The following is a 23,727-nucleotide window of genomic DNA, read 5'->3' on the forward strand; positions in this document are numbered from 1 at the left end:
AGTATTTCAAATAGCCAAAGGCAGCGAATAACAAAACTGAAACAACGAAATCCCTCATACATGAAATGGGAAGATATACGTATCAACAGTAACGAAGCAGCGTGGCAGGTTTTCGGTTTTTTCTATACACGAACGAGAACCAACAGTGCTACATCTAGCGGACATTTGGAGAATGGGCAGAGAGCTTACTTCACAAGCGACACGCAAGAAAAACTGCAAGCGAACCACCTCAGAACACAACGTTAACAGCTTTTTACCAACTGTGCCAAACGTATCCATTCACATAAACATTTCTATATGCCGACGACGATGACGAAAACATGGAGCCGGCCGCGGTGGTCTAGCGGTTCAGGCGCTCAGTCCGGAACCGCGCGACTACTGCGGTCGCAGGTTCGAATCCTGCCTCGGGCGTGGATGTGTGTGATGTCCTTAGGTTAGTTAGGTTTAAGTAGTTCTAAGTTCTAGGGGACTGATGACCACAGATGTTAAGTCCCATAATGCTCAGAGCCCTTTGAACCATTTTGAAAACAAGGAATTCCACTATAAGATCGCCCAGGAATCACGAAAACTGGCGCACTAGGCCGAGTATACACCGTACATCCGAACCAACGTCATGTGCTTCTATCTCCGAATGTTGCTACACGAAATACGGGGACTAACAAGTGTCACAGATCTGGAAATTGTTGATGGTTACCTATGCCAGACGTAGAGAGAAGCATGCCAACGCTTAAGACTACTGGAAAGCAACGACGACTGGGAATTAACACTACAAGAAGATTCTCTCGCAGCCTCAGCTGAATAAACGAGAGACTTACCCGCCATAATTCTAACAACATGTAAACCATCGAATCGAAAACAGTTATGGGACTCCTTCAAAGAGAATATGAGGGAAGATACAGTACCAAATCCGGCATTCTCATCCTGAACTGAACATCGAAATCAACGACGACATCTTCAATGAAATACTCATTCGCCTAGAAGATAAATGTTTAGCGATAAACAACCAGACCTTAGTACAATTTGGAATGCAAGCACCACAAAATGATGCTATCAGTGTGCTAAACTTAGAAATTATAAAGGGAAACAGCTACAGCATCAACGAACTACTTCAATGCATTGCTCGCAACAAACCGCTCCTCAATGACAAACAAAAGGAATTTTACAACCATATCATCGACCGGATCGACAACAACACTGACGGAATTTTTTACTTGGGCGCATCAGGTGGCGCCGAGAACATGCTTACAATAAGTCTATTGCTGACGGAAATACGTGCTAAACAAAACATCCCACTTGCACTAGCATCATCCAGTCACACTTACGGGAGGAGGATGCATTGCCCATTCCGTCGTACAATTACCATTGAATATAGCCGAAGAATAATTCCCGGTATGCAAAATCTCAAGAGCATCTTGACGGGGTGAGCTTCTAAAGCAAGCTAAAATTGTCTTCTGGGAAGAAAGCACAATGGCACATAAAAAAATCACTCGGAGCCATGGACTTGCGAGGAAACTCTCAAGTGGTGGGAGGAGCTCTACAAGTACTCTCAGATTTTCGACAAACAGTTCCAATTATCGTCAAGTCAACACCAGTAGACGAGATTAATGTATGCTTAAAAGAATCGCATCTCTGGCCATGCATACAAATAGTGCGACTAACAAAATATGAGAGCTGAACTATCGAAAGATGAAACAACAGCACATTTTGTTCAAAAACTTTTACAAATAGGAGAAGGTCTGTGACTTAAAAGTGTATCTGCGATCATACTACTCAGAAGCGACTAGGAAGCGCAAAGGGCACACGTTATGTATTCCCGGAAGACCACTGATCTCTACCGAACTGCCATTCCAGTTTAAAAGACTGTAATTTCCAATCAAATTAGCCTACTGTTTTACAATTAACAAAGCACAAGGACAAACTTTAAAATATTGCGGCATCGATCTCAAACGCTCCTGCTCCTCTCACAGTCAATTGTGTGTGGCAGTTGATATAAAACGATAAATTTTATAGTGTAAGAGACATGCTAAAATTATTGTAAATTATAAAAGGTGAAGAACATTGACTGATAGCGTATTCTAGGAAACCACCTTGCAAGTTATTCTCAACACCATGAAACAATTGCAGCATGTGACTGGAGAGGAACATTCAGTTCAACAGACTGTCAGTCAATGAAACCTAGCTCTCAACTCCTACAGACATTATTGGCGCAGTTCCACATCATAGCTCTACACAGGGGGCCTTAAAATTCCTCTTACAGTCTTCTAGGACTTGTAGAGGAGACTGACCAAATAAAATTTTGAATTAAGCCCATGTTCGGAAACGTACCGTTTCCATCCTCAAACCATTTGAAAACATGTTGGTCACGCAACCACTTGTACAAGTAAGTCATTAGGCGTGACCCGGTACATTACTTGTTTTACAATTCTACTTATTAATAACTAAAGAAAAAAGGGTAGCTTCATCAGTTTTGACAACCACTGTTGTTTACAGTAAGTTTCCTTTAATTTACGTCTATGGTCACAAACTTTTTGTTAATAGATTACCGGTTTCGGTATATAATGACCATCATCAGATCTGTTTTACAAAAGGAAAGTCCTAATGTACTACAGCCATAGTGGCATCGTCTAATGTTAAATGCCACTATGGTTGCAGTACATTACGACTTTGTTTTTATAAAACAGATCTGATGATGGTCATTATAGACCGAAACCGGTAACCTATTAACAAAAAGTTTGTGACCATAGACGTAAATTAAAGGAAACGTATTGTACATACGGGTCACTGTTTCATTCGCGAGAATGTCGCAGATTGTGGAACTGTTGTTTACAGTTAAACTTGCAATTCGGGAGTGCGGCGTCTACACAGAGCAACACAGACATTCCTGATGACGGTGAAGGCACCCATTTTCGAAATCGTTCCGTATTTGTAGCGTATGCGATGGAGTCGGAGGTTGTGGATAACGATCTTGATAAAGGCTACGAGCAGTTCTTCCATTACCGCGATTTTCGACATACAAAAAGATCATGTCGGTGTATTCTGCAAAATTCTAATCAACCTTGTTGCTCAAACACCAAAGACTTGTTTCCGTACATGGGTTCCTGCAGAACATAGCAGCGTAAATGAAATCTCAGTCATCGCTGCATGAAATGACACTACTGATGAACAGAATGAAGGCTCAGCTGTGCTGAAAACTGTAGAATTGCTTAAGAAGGAGGAGCACATCCAAGGACGTCTCCAGTTAATAATCGGAATATAGTATGGGAGCAAATATGGACCAAGGACGTGGAAATGGTTGGTAGTCATCCCAACTCATATATGGCCAGCTGTCCTGGAGCATGACGCTCCAACGTCTGGTCACGCGTGATTCGGAAAGACTCCAGACAGAATTAGACGCTGGTGTCAATGGCCCGTTCTTTACTGATTCGTTAGACACTATGTGAGCCACCGTAAGGATTGCAGTGGCAGAAGCACGAGCCTATTACCTGCAGGGCATCCGATACCAATTCCGCCAGCAGCAGCGCCATTACATCGGACTGGAATCGGTCTCTTGGGGAGGTTCTGGAAGTCGACAAACAGGAGTCGATGGGTATAGTTTACACTCAGTACTTCAGGTTTACGCTGTTACCTAAGCTGGGTCGACTGCCGGAACTTCGGAAATTGAAGCTTCCTTGTAGAAGGCATCACTTTGAAACATGCAGCACCTCCTGTGATGATCACTGATTGTAGAAAACGTTTCCAATCGAGACTGTTATCAAAGGCAACTTCGCATTACGGCATCGTGCACACGAAGAGACACTGCCTTCCACCCAAAGACGAGTGGTCTCACAGAACACATTAATAAGAATTGGCGTATTTGTTCTCGATGAGCTCGTATGTTCATGTCGAACAAAGAGATTGGGTTGTGATAGCGCTCATGGTGATGTTTGCATATGACGCTACAGACTTCACACAGTTCTCTCTGCTCCATTATCGTGAGGCCGAAGCGACAATGGATACATTGTTCCTGTTTTAATTAGACGATTGATCCCATGTGGACATGGGACAACGACTGGGCAAATATTAAACAATACAATTCGCCAAAGAGCCATTCATTTGGGGCCTGAATATGGCATAATGAACTGCCAAAACTGGCAGTGAAAGTAAAATAAAACAAAATTTCAATTGCATAGCTGTTTGGCGAATTTTATTGTTGAATAGACGATATTGAGGGTGACTATGTGAAAACCCCTTGACAAAGACCGAAGAAGCAACACAGCTAGCTTGCATGCAGATTCTGGACACTCATGAGAAGAAGTGAGAGCGCTATAACGCCAAACACCGGTTAGTGAGATACAGCCTGGGAGACTTGATATGAATTTTTGCGTCTGTGCGCAATCTTGGACTATCAGAAAATTTATTAAAGGGCGACTCTGGGCCCTATCATATCTTTCGTCGCTTGTTGGAAACCACATAGAAACTACAGGATTGTGACTCTTCATAAAGTAGACAGGTAGAACAACCGAGAAGTCGTCCATCTCCTCCGTTTGTAGCTCTACTATAGTCTTCAGGTACAGATCGACAATAGAGGCTTCATGTTCACCGAAATTGAAGGCCCACTTGATGATTGCGAAGCTTCAACAGGAGGGGGCTATCTTCGTTACTCCTGATATTGAAGATAATGTGACAACATTGGCGAACGTAAGGAATGTGAGGATCCTCCAGCGCTTCCATACAGAGGACCACTGAGAGGATCTAGACCTAGAATGCAGTAGTCGGCTCCATTGTGAACTTTTAAAACAGCGGGTCGCTGTGTCTCCAGGAGAGGGATACTGCGGGTCGTACACTCAAATCTGATCACCACCAAATATTGTTGTTTAGAGTTTATCCTTAGCATAAGGTTCCCGAAATTTGTTATGATTCTAATGTTTGCATTTTCTACATCTACATCTACATCCATACTCCGCAAGCCAACTGACGGTGTGTGGCGGAGGGTTCCCTGAGTACCTCTATCGGTTCTCCCTTCTATTCCAGTCTCGTATTGTTCGTGGAAAGAAGGATTGTCGGTATGCTTCTGTGTGGGCTCCAGGAGTATCCAACGTTTTGATAAATATTAATATTCTCTGTCCTCGAGACAGTTCTGTTCTGTTCTGTCTGTGCTTTCATGTCTGTAATAAACGTACATTCAGCGTTAAGTGTTGTACTTAGTTGAGGACATAGCTCTCCGGTTTGGAGCTTACAGAACGGAGAACACAGGTAATTGTACTAGTGAACTAGAGCTCCGTAACGCTATCTCTCCTCTGATATCTTAATTCCAACCATACTCATGAAATTTCAGCTTCCAAATTTCTCTTTCGAGTGCGGAAATATTTTGTTGGCGCGCATCTACTTAAGGAGAAATGATCATCACAATGAAGTAAGGGTTATCAGAGCTTGCATAGAAGGATTTAGTGTTTGTGTGCTGTTGAAAAGTGGAACGGTAGAGGAATAGCATGCAGGTGTTTCGATGAACTCTCTGCCAGTCATTTAAATCACAAATGGTTCAAATGGCTCTGAGCACTATGGGACTTAACATCTGTGGTCATCAGTCCCCTAGAACTTAGAACTACTTAAACCTAACTAACCTAAGGACATCACACGCATCCATGCCCGAGGCAGGATTCGAACCTGCGACCGTACGGTCGCGCGGTTAGAGACTGAAGCACCTAGAACCGCTCTTCAACCCCGGACGGCGCCAGTTATTTAAGTATGAACACGGAGTAATCATGTAGATGTAGATACGGCAGTCAGCTTGTGAATGTCCCTGCGTTCCAAGTCTTGCCAGTCTGGTAGCTTTTACAGACGCTTGTGAGGTTGTGCCTCAGGTGATCATGAAAGAACTTCAGACGTTGTAAGTGCAGACCAGCGACGCTGTGACCTAAGAATGTTGATCGTGCTATTTTCTCAGAAAGACTAATTGTCGATGTTGCCTGATCCTAAATTACGAGTGCACAACACTACACGAAAACTGAAAGAGAACTATAGCTTTATCGTGATACACTGAAAACAGTGGACAGTCTGCATCCAAAGTTGCTGAATCTAATTGAAGGAACTACGTTCCTAGGCATCAAACGTCGACTGAATAGTAAATTAACTCCTGGCATAGCTTTATTACAGTTAGTGAAGTCGATTAGTGCACAAGACATGCACTTTAGTGAAGCAGCGTCCAGTCAGAGGCAGGTTACCCAGCGTTTCGCTATATCACTTCAGATAAGTTCCTTCAAAAAGACCAATCTTGCTCTGCGTCTCATCCTTTCCCAACTGAGTCAGCTTTCTGCTTCTAGTCACCAATTCGTCTAGGACACTTAAGTATTAAATTTCCCGTTGCCTTCCTGTAGCTTCGGTACATGTGTGTAACGAAGCTGAGTCTTGTAATCCTTGCTTTTCAGAAGTCACTGATGCTATAAAAATCTTCCTTTCAAATTGTTAGTGGTAAGCCAGAAATGAAGGGCTTATTTGTCGTACAGGTCCATTACCTCCACTTTTCTGCCTATAATTCTTCTGAAATCATGATGCAAACAAACAGAAAGAAACGTTCATCTCTAGCAAGAAGCCATATGCTTGATTCTTTCTGGTATCTCAACTGCAGATTTTTCATCTCTCTTTTAACTTTGGGACTCTGTATCTCAGAACGAATAAAAATGGACTTGTACCACTATTGAAATAAGCCCTTCATATGTGTTCTGCAGAACGTGGTGATGGAAATAAGCAGAGTGCAAAGCTGCACCCGTAAACATCTTTGTTGAAGAGCTTGCTGCTAATGACATTCATAGCAGTACGTCTTTGCAGATTTAAGAAATAATGTTGAAGCCTTTCATTCCCTAATAATTTTCCTGTTTTCCGAAAAGTTCCGTTCGTCTAGGAAGAACGTCGCGTGCATTTCAACTTTATCGTTCTGTAGTTTGTTTACGATTCTGTGTTCTTAAGACATTGTAGCTCCGCCCTTTGGAGCGACTAGTTATTTGATTGTTCAGTGAGAATCAGTGAGTTTCATCATTGTCCAAGAGCCTCGGTTTCAGAATGTAGGGAACAAATAAGACTGCAGGTTTTTTTTAGTATTTTTATTATGCGTTAATCAATCAAGTTCACAGGTCCCATCGTGAATGGTTTAAACGTACTGGCTGACGAAGTCTGTGAAGGAAGACACCCTGGTGAAGACGGAAGGCGCTCCGACAGAACCGCAGGGGATGATTCCCCAGGACACGACTCCGATGAGGGCACCGTCCTGGGCCAGTGGGCCGCCGGAGTCTCCCTGCAGAGAAAGAAGTCAAGCACTCAGCATGCGGCACACCCAGTGACATGTGGATTTATCAGATAGTGAGGTTCTGGGATCGTAATTAGTACGTCTGTTGGAGATCATTATAGAAGGCGTGTTTTTGTTTTGAGTTATCGTCGTTTTAACTATGGCCTACTTCGCTGTATAGTGTCAAACACGTGTCGTAATTCGTTCCCCGTGCAAAAGACTCTTCAAAGAGATCGAAATTCATCGAAAGCTTAGTGAAGTTTAAGCAGAAATCACCACAATAGGTGAAATGGTTTCCAAAATTCTTCAAACGTTTAGATATGACTTTCTTTACAAATGTTGATAATGAATTGCAAAGTGATCGATTATTACTCATTATTGAAGACGCGGTGTAGAACGTTGATGCAGAAGTCCAAGAGAACGTGTAGCGCTGATCTAGCACCCGGTGATTACTAATTGCTCCTGAGTTTCAAAAGAAAGAGTCAGTGTCAGGACGACAGATCTTACTTAAGAAATAGACCTCGTACAAGCCATTCCATCCGAACTTATTACTACCCCGTTAATCCTCTTGATCTTATCTTTTGTGTGTGTGAATTCCTAAGGGACCAAACTGTTGAAGCCATCGGTTCCTAGACTTAAGCACTACCTAAACTAACTTAAACTAACTATTGCTAAGAACAACACACACACCCAGCCCGAGGACGGACTCGAACTTCCGGCGGGAGGGGTGCGCAATTCGTCACATGGCGCCTCAAACCGCGCTGCCACTCAACGCGACTGATCATTTGATCTTTTCTTTTCTCCATGTTTAAACTAAGATTTTTATCAGTTTCCTCATGCGTGTGTGACTCCTTAGAGCAGTTCAGAGTGTCTTGTTCGTTATGTTTTTTCACGTAACTGCTTATCTTGCAAGATACTGTAAGTTCGAGTAGCTTTCATTTATCGTACAAATGATGACCTATTATCAGAATGATCCAGAAACTGCAATCAGTTTGACAGCCACCAGTAGCCCAACTGTGAATGCTGTTGACTGTTCCCAATATTGTCTACCTCTGTAAGAGAACTAGAAGTTAAGCGCTGATGCAGCTACCTATCTCTTCAGTGAACTCCAGTTTCTACGTTTCGTGATGGTAAAATACCGGGTGATCAGAAAGTCAATATATATTTGAAAACTGAATAAATCGCGGAATAATGTAGATAGAAAGATACAAATTGACACACATGCTTGGAATGACATGGGGTTTTATTAGAACCGAAAAAATACATACGTTCAAAAAATGTCCGACAGATGGCGCTTCATCTGTTCAGAATAGCAATAATTAGCAAGACAAAGCAAAGATGATGTTATTTACAGGAAATGCTCAATATGTCCACCATCATTCGTCAACAATAGCTGTAGTCGAGGAATAATGTTGTGAACAGCACTCTAAAGCATGTCCGGAGTTATGGTGAGGCATTGGCGTCGGATGTTGTCTTTAAGCATGCCTAGATATGTCGGTCGATCACGGTACACTTGCGACTTCAGGTAACCCCAAAGCCAATAATCGCACGGACTGAGGTCTGGGGACCTAGGAGGCCAAGCATGACGAAAGTGGCGGCTGAGCACACGATCATTACCAAACGACGCGCGCAAGAGATCTTTCACGCGTCTAGCAATATGGGGTGGAGCGCTCTCCTGATAAACATCGCACGTTCCAGCAGGTGTTTATCAGCCAGGCTGGGGATGATGCGATTCTGCAACATATCGGCGTACCTCTCACCCGTCACGGTAGCAGTTTTGCTATCGAGCGCCATCTGTTGGACATTTTGTGAACTTTTTTTGATTCTAATAAAACCCCGTGTCATTCCAAGCATGTGTGTCAATTTTTACCTCTCTATCTACATTATTACGTGGTTTATTAAGTTTTCAAATTTATACTGACTTTTTGATCACCCTGTATGTATTCTAACAACACTCGCATACCTGAAGGGAAAGTTTTAAAAGGGTTAACTGATGCAAGGCGTCTTAAGTTGTCGTGCGTGTACAAATCCCACTGTTCGCTAATACCGGCCTCCCCCCTGGGGCACAGGCGCCGCCTGAGGCTCCGGCAGGTTACTTACCGAGCAGGCGGAGATGCCGCCGGTCACGGGCCCGGTGCAGATGTTGTCGTCGTTGAGCTCGCTGTCGCCCAGCAGCTCTTCGCACTCCGTGTTGCTGACGATGCTGACTTCGACCCACTGCAGGATGTCGGGCACGTGGGGCAGGATTCCAGTGCTGGTGCTACCCCAGCCTGACAGGATCGCAGACGATCCAGCTGCAAAACGGAAGGTCTAGCTCGTCACGTCGCTCCAAACGAAACACAACCGACAGATATAGAGGTAATTTACGGTGTACCCCAAGTAAGTGTGGTTGGACCGTTACTGTTTACAATATACATAAATGACCTGGTAAAAAGCGTCGGATGCTGTTTAAGTCTGTTCGTTGATGATACGGTTGTCTATAATAAAGTAGCAACGCCAGAAGGTAGTAGCGATTTGCACAATGACTTCAAGAGAATTGCTGAATGGTGCAGGCTCTGGGAGTTGACCCTGAACGTAAATAAATGTAACATATTTGACACAAATAGGAAAACCAATCCACTGATGTACAGCTGCGCTATTGATGACGAACCACTAGAAACAGTATCTGCCTTGAAATATCTGCGAGTAATGATCCGGAACGACTTTAAGTGGAACGACCATATGAAACATGTAGTGGGAAAAGCAGATGCCAGACAGATTCATAGGAAGAACCTTAAGGAAATGTAACTCATCCACGCAAGAAGTGGCTTATAAGGTACTTGTTCGAACGATTCTTGAGTATTATTAATCTGAGATCCCTACAGGATCGGACTGATAGAAGAGATAGAGAAGATCCAACGAAGAGCGGTACGTTTCGTCACGGAATCATTTAGTCGGCACGAAAGCGTTACGGAGACACTCAACGAACTCCATTGGCAGACGTTACAAGACAGGCGTTGTGCATCATGGAGAGATTTACTATTGAAATATAGAGAGAGCCCTTTCCGGGAAGAGACAACATACACTCCTGGAAATGGAAAAAAGAACACATTGACACCGGTGTGTCAGACCCACCATACTTTCTCCGGACACTGCGAGAGGGCTGTACAAGCAATGATCACACGCACGGCACAGCGGACACACCAGGAACCGCGGTGTTGGCCGTCGAATGGCGCTAGCTGCGCAGCATTTGTGCACCACCGCCGTCAGTGTCAGCCAGTTTGCGGTGGCATACGGAGCTCCATCGCAGTCTTTAACACTGGTAGCATGCCGCGACAGCGTGGACGTGAACCGTATGTGCAGTTGACGGACTTTGAGCGAGGACGTATAGTGGGCATGCGGGAGGCCGGGTGGACGTACCGCCGAATTGCTCAACACGTGGGGCGTGAGGTCTCCACAGTACATCGATGTTGTCGCCAGTGGTCGGCGGAAGGTGCACGTGCCCGTCGACCTGGGACCGGACCGCAGCGACGCACGGATTCACGCCAAGACCGTAGGTTCCTACGCAGTGCCGTAGGGGACCGCACCGCCACTTCCCAGCAAATTAGGGACACTGTTGCTCCTGGGGTATCGGCGAGGACCATTCGCAACCATCTCCATGAAGCTGGGCTACGGTCCCGCACACCGTTAGGCCGTCTTCCGCTCACGCCCCAACATCGTGCAGCCCGCCTCCAGTGGTGTCGCGACAGGCGTGAATGGAGGGACGAATGGAGACGTGTCGTCTTCAGCGATGAGAGTCGCTTCTGCCTTGGTGCCAATGATGGTCGTATGCGTGTTTGGCGCCGTGCAGGTGAGCGCCACAATCAGGACTGCATACGACCGAGGCACACAGGGCCAACACCCGGCATCATGGTGTGGGGAGCGATCTCCTACACTGGCCGTACACCACTGGTGATCGTCGAGGGGACACTGAATAGTGCACGGTACATCCAAACCGTCATCGAACCCATCGTTTTACCATTCCTAGACCGGCAAGGGAACTTGCTGTTCCAACAGGACAATGCACGTCCGCATGTATCCCGTGCCACCCAACGTGCTCTAGAAGGTGTAAGTCAACTACCCTGGCCAGCAAGATCTCCGGATCTGTCCCCCATTGAGCATGTTTGGGACTGGATGAAGCGTCGTCTCACGCGGTCTGAACGTCCAGCACGAACGCTGGTCCAACTGAGGCGCCAGGTGGAAATGGCATGGCAAGCCGTTCCACAGGACTACATCCAGCATCTCTACGATCGTCTCCATGGGAGAATAGCAGCCTGCATTGCTGCGAAAGGTGGATATACACTGTACTAGTGCCGACATTGTGCATGCTCTGTTGCCTGTGTCTATGTGCCTGTGGTTCTGTCAGTGTGATCATGTGATGTATCAGGAATGTGTCAATAAAGTTTCCCCTTCCTGGGACAATGAATTCACGGTGTTCTTATTTCAATTTCCAGGAGTGTATTACTTCCCCCTACATACGTCTGGCGTAAAGACGATGAGGAGAAAATTCGATAAATTGGATCCAACACAGTGCCTTACCGACAATCAGTCTCCCCACGCGCTATTCGCGAGTGGAACAGGGTTGGAGGGCTCAGTTTGCGATACAAAATGTAGCCTCCGCAACACACCATTAGGTGGCTTGCAGAGTATGATGAAGATGTAGAAGACGCTGTAAAATCTTCGGTAACACAGAACAACGCCACATTCCTTAAATGTTCATCCATCGACTGCAGCGTTCATCATAACCTAGGGTTCTAGAATGTGTAACCAGTGACTTCAAATCTCATGAAATACGAGTGCTCATAACCAAAGTTGATATTAGTAGAAAAAATTACAGTAGTTTACAGGTGACAGGTGGGATTTGCATGGTGGAGTACGCTCTGAACTTGTTTGTACTTGTTAAGTCAGGGTACCCATTTGTTTTGAATGAATCTGCAGTGATGCCCTAAAGCGCGTGATCGCGACTGCAATTATAGAACGACCCAGGTCCGATTAAGGTGGACAATAAGTCCCGTTACTTATGATCATTTACAGGAATTAAACAGGAACCGACAACCATGCAGCCACCCAAAGAAAAAGTGAGATATCTGTAGAGGCGAAAGGGGCCACGTAGTAACTATCAGTTTAGTTTACACAAACTGCAGCAAGTGACTTACAATAATTCGCCATATGGTGATAATTATCTAGCGGTCAAGGGAAAGGAACGATAAGAGACAATCATGAACAAACATGTCTGCAAGACAGCATCACAGCACTCTATTAAAATAAACATTTTATGAATTTATAAGGCAATAAAACAGTTAACAGTGAAACGCAGGGGTAGAAAGAGAAAGGAAAAATAAAATTCGATAGTATAGATAGCTAGATAATATCCTCGATTGTAATAAAGATGGTTTGTGCAAACCGCAAAAATGTTTAGCATCATGTGATTAACTTTCCTCTACATCATCCAACGGTAAAACATCACCCTCATCCAACTATGGCAAAACGTTTTTGGATAAACAGTATTTTTATTTCTGATCAAACAGAATCAAGCTATTACTTTCAGGTCAGTTCTTACTATATATTCTAATTTGAACTAATCTTGCGTGACACGTGTCTATTTCACTCCAGCTCAGTCACTTACATGCACATATCTCTGTGTGGCATCACATCTAAAATATGCGCAAATCGGCTGTTCCTTCTTAATGAAACGGTTACATGGGGAGCAACAGTTGGCCATTTCATGGCAAGGCTGACACTAACACTGTTGAACAGGTATACGGTCGAGAAGATGATTATAATAAGACGTCTCTGACAGAGTAAACAGGAAGCCAATTTGAACCTGCACGATTACCTCTGACAGCAAAAGATGGTTATAGGCAGTCTGAACCAGCGAATCATTTTATAGATATACGTAAAAAATAAGTTGTTGATCTTGTAAGCAATTTTTTATCGCTATGGTTTATTCTGCAACTAACACTACATGACAAACGGAAAAGAAATGACTAGACTATGACGCCGCTCAACATAAAATATGAAAATAAATGGGAGAACAATATCCTAGAGAAAGAGTAGGCTCCTTTTTCGTGAAACAACATTCCTACGCTGTTACATAATACGGCATATTTTTAATGGAAACCTCAACCAGTTACAATTTTTATGACTAGTCTGCTGCTTTATATTAAAAGTATTCTGTAAACAAGTGTATTTTCTACACTGTGGATTTGGCCTATTGCTACTACATTCCAGTAACAGCGACTGATGACAACATCAGACACGGCCTGCGGACTTACCAGTGGGGACGGATCCAGCGGTGGGCAGCGAGATGGCCTGCACGTTGTCACTCAGAGACAGGCTGGACTGCAGCAGGAAGACGGCGATGTCGTTGATGGCGACAGTGCTGCAACACAGAGCACAACTCAACAACCTTAACACCACCTGCTATTCCAGCAAAAAGTTTGTGAACACGGGTGTATTGCATGCCAGGCTGGTCCATAACTGTAGGGCAACGAACGTGCCACAGAAATTAATCACCTGTGTAGAAAAATGAGTTACCATCTCTCCAAGTTAACTTGTTACGCATAAATCACAGAACCAGTTCATCTGTCATTCTCACTATTTGGACCGCTAAAGCACTCAGTAACAGGAATAAAACAATATTCGGAGATTGTGTACGCTTGAAGAGGTCGTCTGCCAATAGATAGGTGCAACACGTAATCGTGGTGTTATTGGGTTTGGGGTGTTTGGTATTACTACCACTAGAGTGATCCTCCTCACACCATGCACGCCAGTCTTCCGTTTCAGTGGCGCCACTACACTGTCGCCGGCCTGCTAATGAGCTGCAGTACGCGCGTGCACGCAACGGCTTTCGTTTGACCGGCAGTTCAGTAGGACCCTCTACTCATATCCAGTTAACTATGGTTCCGTCTCCAGTTTCTAATTTATTTTGCTTCTCTCGAGGTTTCTAGATGAGAACTACAGAACATTTTCAACAGTTTGTTGAAGAATGTTGTCTGTGTCTGAAAACAAACTGGTACGAGTAGCAGTTAATACCTCTGTATGAATATGGGATTATTTCTAGTAAGGAAATGAACTTCAGGTGAGTGGCTGCAGAAATTCATTTCCTTGTGATAAATCAAAGCTTGCTCTTCTACTACGTAAGATACCTCATGCGATCTAACATCTTTGACCAGCGTGCATATTCATACCCTTCAACAACGGAGATTCGTCTCATTGGACTTTATAAAAGCACGGTAAATTACGTTGTAAGTAGAAATTTAGCACATTTTCAGACGAACACCCTGTAGTGGCGCAGAAGCAAGCAGAGTTGGGTTTAACGTCCCGTCGACATCGAGGTCATTACAGACGGAGCACAAGCTCGGATGGTGTCAAGGATGTAGAACGAAATCGACATTGCACTTTTAAAGGAACCATCAGCTTTGCATTCCTTTTCCTGGACTATGCTTGTGGATAAAAATGACTTCAATGTTCGTCACGAACATCATTTCAGGTTCAGGAATTATGGAGATAGTAATATTTTCTGGCACATTTTAGTATTATTTGTTGTAGGAGCGATACTTAAAGTTTTCATTAGTTCTCTAGTGTCTGCAACCAGCACATTAAGAACTGTTAGTTTCAGCCAAGAATAATATATTGCAGATTTTAGTAAGTACTAAACTGGAATCAACAAAGTAAAAAAGTTACTAAGGAAGGTTTGCAAGTTAAATCTTTTATTTCTAGTCATTAATGTGCCTTCTTCTTCTCATGGGCATGGAAAACCGTAGAATGAATGTTCATCCAGACATTGAAATAGCTTGTCAGTCTGTTTGCCTGTCACATATGCTACAGCCTTAAGATAGTTAATATTTCAATGGCCCCTTCAGTGACATATCTTGTTGCAGGTTATCTACTAATACAATGACTGCAACTTCCTACATTTCGTTGTGATACATACCACAACTGTTTTTGAAATCACTATTTTTGGAACTTTTTGTATGGGCAGGTCAGAAATTCACGTTCCACACGCTTTCCAAAGAGCGGCGGCTCTGAGACTTACCCCACCATCTCGTAGTCCGGGTGCACAATCTGCTCGGAGACCTGGCTCCTCTGCTCGATGGACGAGTCACTGCTCAGGGAGTTGATACCGGCGACGGCCTGGAACAAGTTTCAGACATTACGATCGAGGCTTATTATTAACCCTTGCTAGCAAAGAAGTGCAATACGACTTTATACTGAAACAACAGAGAAACCGTCTTGGGAGGTGTGTCAAGATGTCTTTGATGTCAAGATGTTGCTTCAATATGCATTTGTCAACCTATATCAACGACCATACTTAATTCCACTATTACGTGATGAACAGGCCATGCTACCGCTCGTAGAATGGCTGTGCATATTATTTAACAGCCTTCTGCACGTGTATACAGTATAGACATACACAGGCAGCTACCGTAGATTGCCTGGCAGACAACCCATCTGTCGTTATTTCAAATGGTTCAAATGGCTCTGAGCGCTATGGGACTTAACGTCTGAGGTCATCAGTTCCCTAGAACTTAGAACTACTTAAACCTAACCAACCTAAGTACATCACACACATCCATGCCCGTGGCAGGATTCGTACCTGCGACCGTAGCAGTCGCACTGTCCAAGATCTGTCGTTATTTGTTCGTCCCTTTGTTCACCATTAACGACATAATTCAACCAAAATTAGGGGTCAATATTTCTCCACATTTTTGTTATACTTTTCCTGAAGGCTATGCACTTTTATTGTCGGTCTGGCACATTACTTCTTCGTGAGACTTTTCTGCTGATTGATCTTCCTGCAATCTGACATGCCGAAGATCTCACTCAGTTGAGCAGTGTAAAAAAAAAAAAAAAAAAAAAAAAAAGGTTGTATTACTCATTTTATCTTGCAACTACTGAACTCTCTTTCGATCGTCGATTTGTCCTCCTTACAATCGATCCAATACGCTTCTCCGATTTTATTCCTCATCGTAACGTTGCAGTTAACCATTTTCCTCAAAGTGACCGAGTTTAGAACAGACAACCACCACAGTACCGAAACGAAAATTATCGTTTATTAAAGTCCCGTCGACAACGAGATCATTAGAAACCGACACAGAACTCAAAAGGTACCGGAATCTGCCTTCTGGCTCTGAGCACTATGGGACTCAACTGCTGTGGTCATAAGTCCCCTAGAACTTAGAACTACTTAAACCTAATTAACCTAAGGACATCACACACATCCATGCCCGAGGCAGGATTCGAACCTGCGACCGTAGCGGTCGTGCGGTTCCAGACTGTAGCGCCTTTAACCGCTCGGCCACTCCGGCCGGCCATCTGCATTCTGCTCCTTCACATTATCCTCTACTTTTACCATGTGTAAGGTGTGCTGCATTTCACTATCAAAGACGATAGACTATCTATGTGGTTCCATGTTTCCCCAAAGTTACTCACGACGCCATTATATTTCGAGTGTTACCTTTGTTCGAGGTACAGACTCAAATACTGGCTGCTAAAAGAGTCTCCCTTTTGCGAAGATACTCCCTGTATTTGATATTAGTCGATGGGATACTAACGTGCCGAAAGACCTTCATAAATGTAGAAATTTTGTACTTTCTGTACAGAAGCCAACTGTACTGCAGTTTTAAGGCAACAAATGACTCTTTGTTATTGCCTGAGTTTTCGTCTTGACTGCAACGTTTGTATACCTTACCGTAAATTGCGTACAGCGATGTTCTAAGTACGTGCCATCAATTATAAGAATACATAGTGCCTGTTCTTTCGGACCACCCATTCATGTAAGTGATGCACCACACTGGACAGTGAATTCACAGCCATCAGTTACATTCAACCTCCGGCGGGAATCTAAGATTAGCAAGCATGGAGGACATGGATGGGGACTGCAGATAAGAGGCGCTTGGTGGGAATGTGAGTAGGCCGGGGAGCGTATCGAGATAGTCCACGCATGAGCGATAAATAACATGTCCATGTGGCGTGGTGGTTAACGCAACCGCTTAGCAAAGAGGATACCCTAGTTTCAAGTCCTGGTATCGCTCACATTTTCACTCGTCGCCGCTGATTCCGCATAAAGTACCAATAATGTCATTAGTTTCTTTCCTTTCCTTTCTCCCCTCCTCATCACCTTTAATTTACATAATTGTTACTGATAGTTAAAACTAAAAACTGAAAACTTTATAAATGGTTGTTGGTCTGTTATTTATTTTGCTGGAGAGTGAGTATCTGCTGCTAGTCCATCTTCATTATCTTGTACGTCTCACTGCTCCGTATGATATGTTACATTGCAACGACTGAAGACGATACTAACACGACCACTCCTAGAAATAGATTTTTCTCTATACGTCATGGCAAGCCATTTCATTTATACAGGGTGTAACGAAATTCACTCACTCGGGCTTCGCAGTGCGACTCCTCACATCCCAGCGATAAAAAAATGTCTCTCACAAAATTTCTGCTGGCGAGCACATCCGGCAGAGAAAGGACGTTCAAGAGTGGCAATCTGGCAACACTGTAACCTCATGAAGGGTAACTACCTCTGACAGCACATTTTACTTGTGCTGTGCAGTGGGTGCAGTGGATGAAGTTTTGGGATAGCACGCAGGACGTCAAGGGTTCAACCCTGGGTTGCGGCGCATTTTTTTTTTTGCTAATTTCATTCTGGCATTTCATACTGTATTATATACCGTTTCTTACGTCACATGTATCCTAAATTTACATCTTATAATGCTAAACACAACAGATACATGGTTAGACAAATAAGAAACAGACAGTTGAAACAATTAATAGCACCATGGTGATAACAGGTAGAAATAGTAACCGAGTTCGGACATTATTTACAAAGCATGTTGCTAGTCCTACTGATAACGTAAGGCCCTTACGAAATGGAGTAGACCTGAGTGAGGCAACAATAATAGTTGTTACTAATCTATGTGAACATTAGAGGAAGGTACAAAGAAAACAGGTTTCGCATCTAGTAGATGAAGTGGTGCGAATAAATTCGAGCCCACGACGTGGAAAGGGCTTCTTTCAAAGCTGACCAATCTTCCATTTCTACGATTATAGTATGTAAGTACAAATATTTTTCAAAGGACCCCCTGCAATCGCTGTTGATGATTAAGATGCCAGATACCGCATCACCTGGACTAAATTTACAAAAAAAAATATGCTTGAACCCAGGATCGAACCCTCGACCTCCTGTATGCTAACCCAAAACATTATCCACTGCACCAACTGCACAGAGCAAACAAGATGTCTTGACAGAGGTAATTACTGTACATGTGGTTACAGTGTTGCCAGATTGCCACTCTTTAATGTCCTTTTTCTGCCGGATGTGCTCGCCAGACGAAATTTTGTGAGAGACATATTTTTATCGCTGGCATGTGAGGAGTCGCGCTGGGAAGCCCGAGTGAGCGAATTACGCTTCACCCTGTACAGTATTTCAGGCTTACTGTTTTGTGCAACAAATGGAGTATTCTCACAATACCAGTTGTATAACACGGATGATGAGTCGCCTCGTTTGGACGAGTGTCATCTACATCGTCATCTAACAAAACATTCGTGCTAATACCAGTTACACGACATTGGTCGAAACGACGTTCAGAAACTCGTCATTTAGAGTGAAATTTCAACTGCTATTAGTATCTGTGGTTGTAGTCGACTCACACGTGAGAATGTTAGTGTTTAGGTGTGCCGCTCACCTCGTAGTGTCCGAGGAACAGCGGGTCGGCGCAGTGGCCTGCGGTGACGAGAGCGTTGGCGCTGACGACGGAGGCACCGCACGTGTGCGACGCGATGCCCAGCAGCACCCACTGCAGCGACACCTGGTACGGGAACTGGCCTGCACAAACAACACGCCGGCTCAGCACCTGCTGTTGCCGCACTCCTCACAAAGTACAATGTCTACCAGGAACAGCAAGCAATGCACCACGTGCAGTTGCAGGGGAAATGAACGTTGCTTTGATATCCCAGACAGACCGCGTTTGCCAGTACCCACCATGGTAGCCGAGAGCGCTAATGCGCTGCTTCCTGGACTCGGGTAGGCACGCCGGCCACAGATCGAATCCGCCCGGCGGATTAACAACGAAGGCCGGTATGCTGGCCGGCCTGGAAGTGGTTTTTAGGTGGTTTTCCACATCCCGCTAGGTGAATACCGGGCCGGTCCCCAAGTCCCGCCTCAGTTACACGACTCACTGACATTTGAAAACGTTCGCACTATTTCATGACTTACACTAGACGAAGACAGCTGGGGTACCCTACTTACGTCCCGGGGGGTTCGGGGTGGCGGCAGGAGGGGCGTCTGGCCACCCTCTGCAATCAACACTGCCAAATCCGTAGTAAACAGCCGACCCCGCGTAGGAGCGGGACAAAGGCTCCGAGGGAGAAAGAAGACAGACCGGGCTTGCCACGCAACATTTTCCGCGGCAGCTTCACTTAGTGACTTTCGCACGTTTTCAGTCCAACTCCGTAGCTAGCGAGGTACCTCACTGACCGCCTGACTTTCCCCACAGTGTTCTGGTATTTTCTGCACTCAGCACATGATGGTTCAGCACAAGAGCCATGGCGTTTTTATTGACTAACACCATGAGTTATTTACCTTTCATAGTTTTATTGATTGGAATTCTAAACGAGGTGCGTTCGGTTTCCTGTCTCCTGTGAAAATGAAGTTATTTTAAAAATTCTGAACATAATACACTCAAGGAGGCATTGTTAGGACAGCACAGGGTACTCATTCGCAACTTTGTAAATCAATCGAGCGAACTACGCACAGTTCGGTTTTTCCCGTTAAATCAGTGAGGGACAATCAAGCAGATTCCGCCCACAGACAGCAGGCTGGTTCCACGTGTACACTAACTAAATAATTACCACAAAAACTGAAAAGAACACACCTTACATCGTGCACATTACTCTCTCTTTCATCCTACACGTATGTACCATGGAAATAGTAGAACCATTGTAAAGTCTACCTAAGTACAGCTAACACAGACTCGCGATTACCACGGCTCTTACCTGTCCACAATTCAGTTTTAAGATCTCTCTTGCGCTGACCCACAGGCTATACCGTTATCTTCCGATGGTCTCCTTCCATTCCTGCTAACAGACGTAAGGCTGTAGCTGTTCTCTAGAATGGGTCGCACTAGTCTCTTGTGTGCAGTTCCTTCAACGGATGCACTGCACCAGTGCAGCCTCGTGTCAATATGAATTAATAATATTTTCCCAGTTTCAATTTGTTTCGTTACTTGAAATGAAAGGAAGTTTTAACAGATCTTATTTAAGATTCACTGCACTTCCGGAACCCCTCTCGAAAAATTTAAATTTTCCATTTACATTCAATACCGTTGACGTTTAAGTCCTCCAAACGTCGTATTTCAAAGACTTTCAGTCGATTTCTTTTTCTTTCTTCCCCGTTGTTAAAGTACGACAACCACACACTGCTTTGGTAACTCTGTTCGTTCACATACAAAAGCCTATTCGACGTGCTGCAGTTTACGGCTCACGTTTCAGTACATCAGAAGACAGACAGGTGCCATTGGAGTGACTTACCCAGGGTGGCATCTGCACCACCGACGATGCGGCCGTGCTTCAGGCCGAAACTCCTGTGGGGCCCGCTGTGTGGGAGACGGCGGATGGGCAGCTCAGCCGCTGCAACACAACAGAAACCATTGTCATTGTGGTATTAACACAAACAAAACATTAACATGCAAACAACCTTCCTCTTTGACGACAGAAATAATCTCAATATTTAAAAAAAATCTAGGTGATATGTGGCATAGTTGACTGAAATAAATCACGATGTTGGTTCAGCCGCCTGTCGCAAAATGTGTTCTGCACACTTTGGCGTCTTTCCTAGCGGATATGTGCGAGTTGTGCCGCATATGTATTTTTTACAGTGTAGATGAATGTAATGAATCCGTGCATAATGTAATGTTATGTTTGTGTCCTATGTTGATGATGATGATGATGAGGAGGAGGAGGAGGAGGAGGAGGGAAGGGAGGTGAAACCCCATGCCAGCATATAACCTATTCCTCTCACAGAGCAGTGTCCGCAACTCGCGGTCTAGTGTCTAGCGTTGCTGCCTCTGGATCACGGGATCCCGGGTTCGATTCCCGGCCGGGTTGGGGATGTTCTCTGACTGAGGAATGGGTGTTCGTGTTGTCTTCATCGTTTCATCATCACCATTCGTGACAGGGAGTCGATTAGACTGTGTAAAAAATAGGACTGTGAAAAAAATTGGAAGTTTGAAGACACAATGGACTTTATGTATATTTTTATATATTTTAATTATTTTCCTCCTTTTCCCTTTTTCAGTCTCTCTTAAATTTCGATGAAAGTTGTTTAACAAACTTTCTTATGCACTGGAGACGAAGCAACCACCTGACATCATCAAATCAGCAGCCCACCTGTTTGTTACAGTAAGCTGTCGATGGTTATACTACAAGTTGCATTCTTTCCACATGTCACCTCTCCCACGTTAGCAATAGTTCATCAACATCACATCCGAAATTGGTCCCAATGATTCCATTAGAACATTTTTGTCTCCACCGATTTTGCCTCTGGCAATAATTACAACATAGATTTGATCTCATCCCCAGCATTGTTAAATTTTGTTGTTGAGAGATAGTGAACAACATCAAAATCTGCCCTTTTAAAACCTTTTTCAAAAATTCTGCCACCATTCAAATATGCTGAAAACTCAAACCAGACACTGCATGTGGTCTACACTTCCGTTTTTTCTTAAACATTGTTGATTCTTTACATCAAACAATCGAGTAACAACATCGTTTGTGCCCCAATTCGTTTGACCAGCCCCATAAAAATCTTCTCCACACGATCAGTTAAATCTCTCATCGGACCCCTTCTCAGTCAGTCATTAATCGTCTTAGAATGACTTAAGTAAGTTCAAATTCAAATGGTTTTGAGCACTATGGGACTCAACTGCTGAGGTCATTAGTCCCCTAGAACTTAGAACTAGCTAAAGCTAACTAACCTAATGACATCACAAACATCCATGCCCGAAGCAGGATTCGAACCTGCGACCGTAGCGGTCCCGCGGTTCCAGACTGCAGCGCCTTTAACCGCACGGCCACTTCAGCCGGCACTTAAGTAAGTGATAAATTAATTCAAAAGTGGAAAGAGTAACAATAGAGCTTGCATTGTTTGGACGGGTGGCATTGTTAACAGACTTCGCTACTGCTACGTCTTTCCCGCAATTATCCTGCACACCTGGTCTCGCTGAGAGTGAGGGCTGAAAAGGTAATAATGTTAGGGTTTAGCATTACGTCAACGATGAGGCCCTTAGAGACAGAGCACAGGCTAGTAGGACTGGAGAAGAGTCGGAAAAGTGCCAGCTGTGTCTTTTTCTGTGTGTGCGTTTGATGGGGCTTATGGGCGCTCAACGTCGAGGTCATCAGCGGCCGTGTCTTTTTCAATGGACCGCTCCAACGTTTGCTCTTAGCGGTTTAGAGACATCACGGTAAACTTTAATACTGATGTACAGACAACAATTTCAACCATTGTCCTCCTGAATATGAATTTTGTGTTTTAACCAATTCGCTTCCTTGCATCTACGTAATATGGAGTGTGACGTACGGTGATTACAATGTCTCTGGAAACGACGGGGACTGGAAAGCAGAAGAGCGGCTACTACACATTGAGCAGCAAGAGGGCCACATGTCTTGACAACAGATTACTAACGTACAACTAAATGTACAGCAAAACAGAGAGCGTTGAATACTCACCAAGAACGCAGGCTGCGAGCGCAAGCACGAGAACGGTCTGCCTCATCATGATGGACCTTCGGGAGTCTGGAGACGAGGTGCCCCACAGCGGATTCCCCGCCTCTTATATACCCACTTCTCCAATTACAAGAGGCTGTCCTTTGTACCTTCGAAGAGAGGGAAGGCCAAATCACGTGCTTTGAACGTCTAACCAAACTGTCTGATAACGAAGCTCATTTGTCTGATTAGAGGAGAGACCTGAAATTTTAGCAATCAACTTCTTATCGATAAGTACTGTTTGATAGTATACTTACATATTTTTTATTTCTTTGCACTGATAAAACTAATAACCTGCTCCTGTTATTGACCGAGTGCACGGAAGTTACCGGCCATCTTTGTTGCCAGCTCCTTTTAGAAAATAAAATAAAATGTCTTGTGACTAGGGCCTCCTGTAGGGTAGACCGTTCGCCGGATGCAAGTCTTTCGATTTGACGCCACTTCGGCGACTTGCGCACCGATGGGGGTGAAATGATGATGATTAGGACAACAAAACACCCAGCCCCTGAGCGGGAATCGAACCCGGGGCCTTAGGATTGACATTCAGTCGCGCTGACCATTCAGCTACCGGGGGCGGAACTACCAAATAATAGGGCATTGTATTTTACATGTTACGTAACATTATCGTGAAACTGAGAGTACTGTAGTCTTGACAATAGCACATCAATGTAAAATACGGA

General features: G+C 44.3%; 1 protein-coding gene across 1 annotated transcript; it reads right to left on the minus strand.

Annotated features, from left to right (window-relative positions):
- Nucleotides 1-7,073: 7,073 nt before the first annotated feature.
- On the minus strand, nt 7,074-23,105 carry LOC124606978 (trypsin-1-like). The gene is made up of 7 exons (XM_047139517.1): nt 23,012-23,105; nt 20,816-20,914; nt 18,973-19,112; nt 15,315-15,412; nt 13,552-13,658; nt 9,359-9,552; nt 7,074-7,267 (listed from the first exon to the last, which is right to left on the minus strand). Exons 1-7 carry the CDS (start codon nt 23,058-23,060, stop codon nt 7,124-7,126), a joined length of 831 nt encoding a protein of 276 aa, XP_046995473.1. The 5' UTR covers nt 23,061-23,105; the 3' UTR covers nt 7,074-7,123.
- Between the last annotated feature and the right edge of the window lie 622 nt (nt 23,106-23,727).

This window comes from Schistocerca americana, chromosome 1 (genome assembly GCF_021461395.2).
Source record: "Schistocerca americana isolate TAMUIC-IGC-003095 chromosome 1, iqSchAmer2.1, whole genome shotgun sequence".
Classification (NCBI taxonomy): domain Eukaryota; kingdom Metazoa; phylum Arthropoda; class Insecta; order Orthoptera; family Acrididae; genus Schistocerca; species Schistocerca americana.

Coding starts and splice junctions, on each gene's coding strand:
- LOC124606978 (XM_047139517.1), bottom strand. CDS start 23,060: ATGATGAGGCAGACCGTTCTCGTGCTTGCGCTCGCAGCCTGCGTTCTT. Junction 15,413..18,972: donor TGTTCCTCGGACACTACGAG/GTGAGCGGCACA, acceptor AACTTGTTCCAG/GCCGTCGCCGGTATCAACTC. Junction 13,659..15,314: donor CCGGACTACGAGATGGTGGG/GTAAGTCTCAGA, acceptor TCTGTGTTGCAG/CACTGTCGCCATCAACGACA.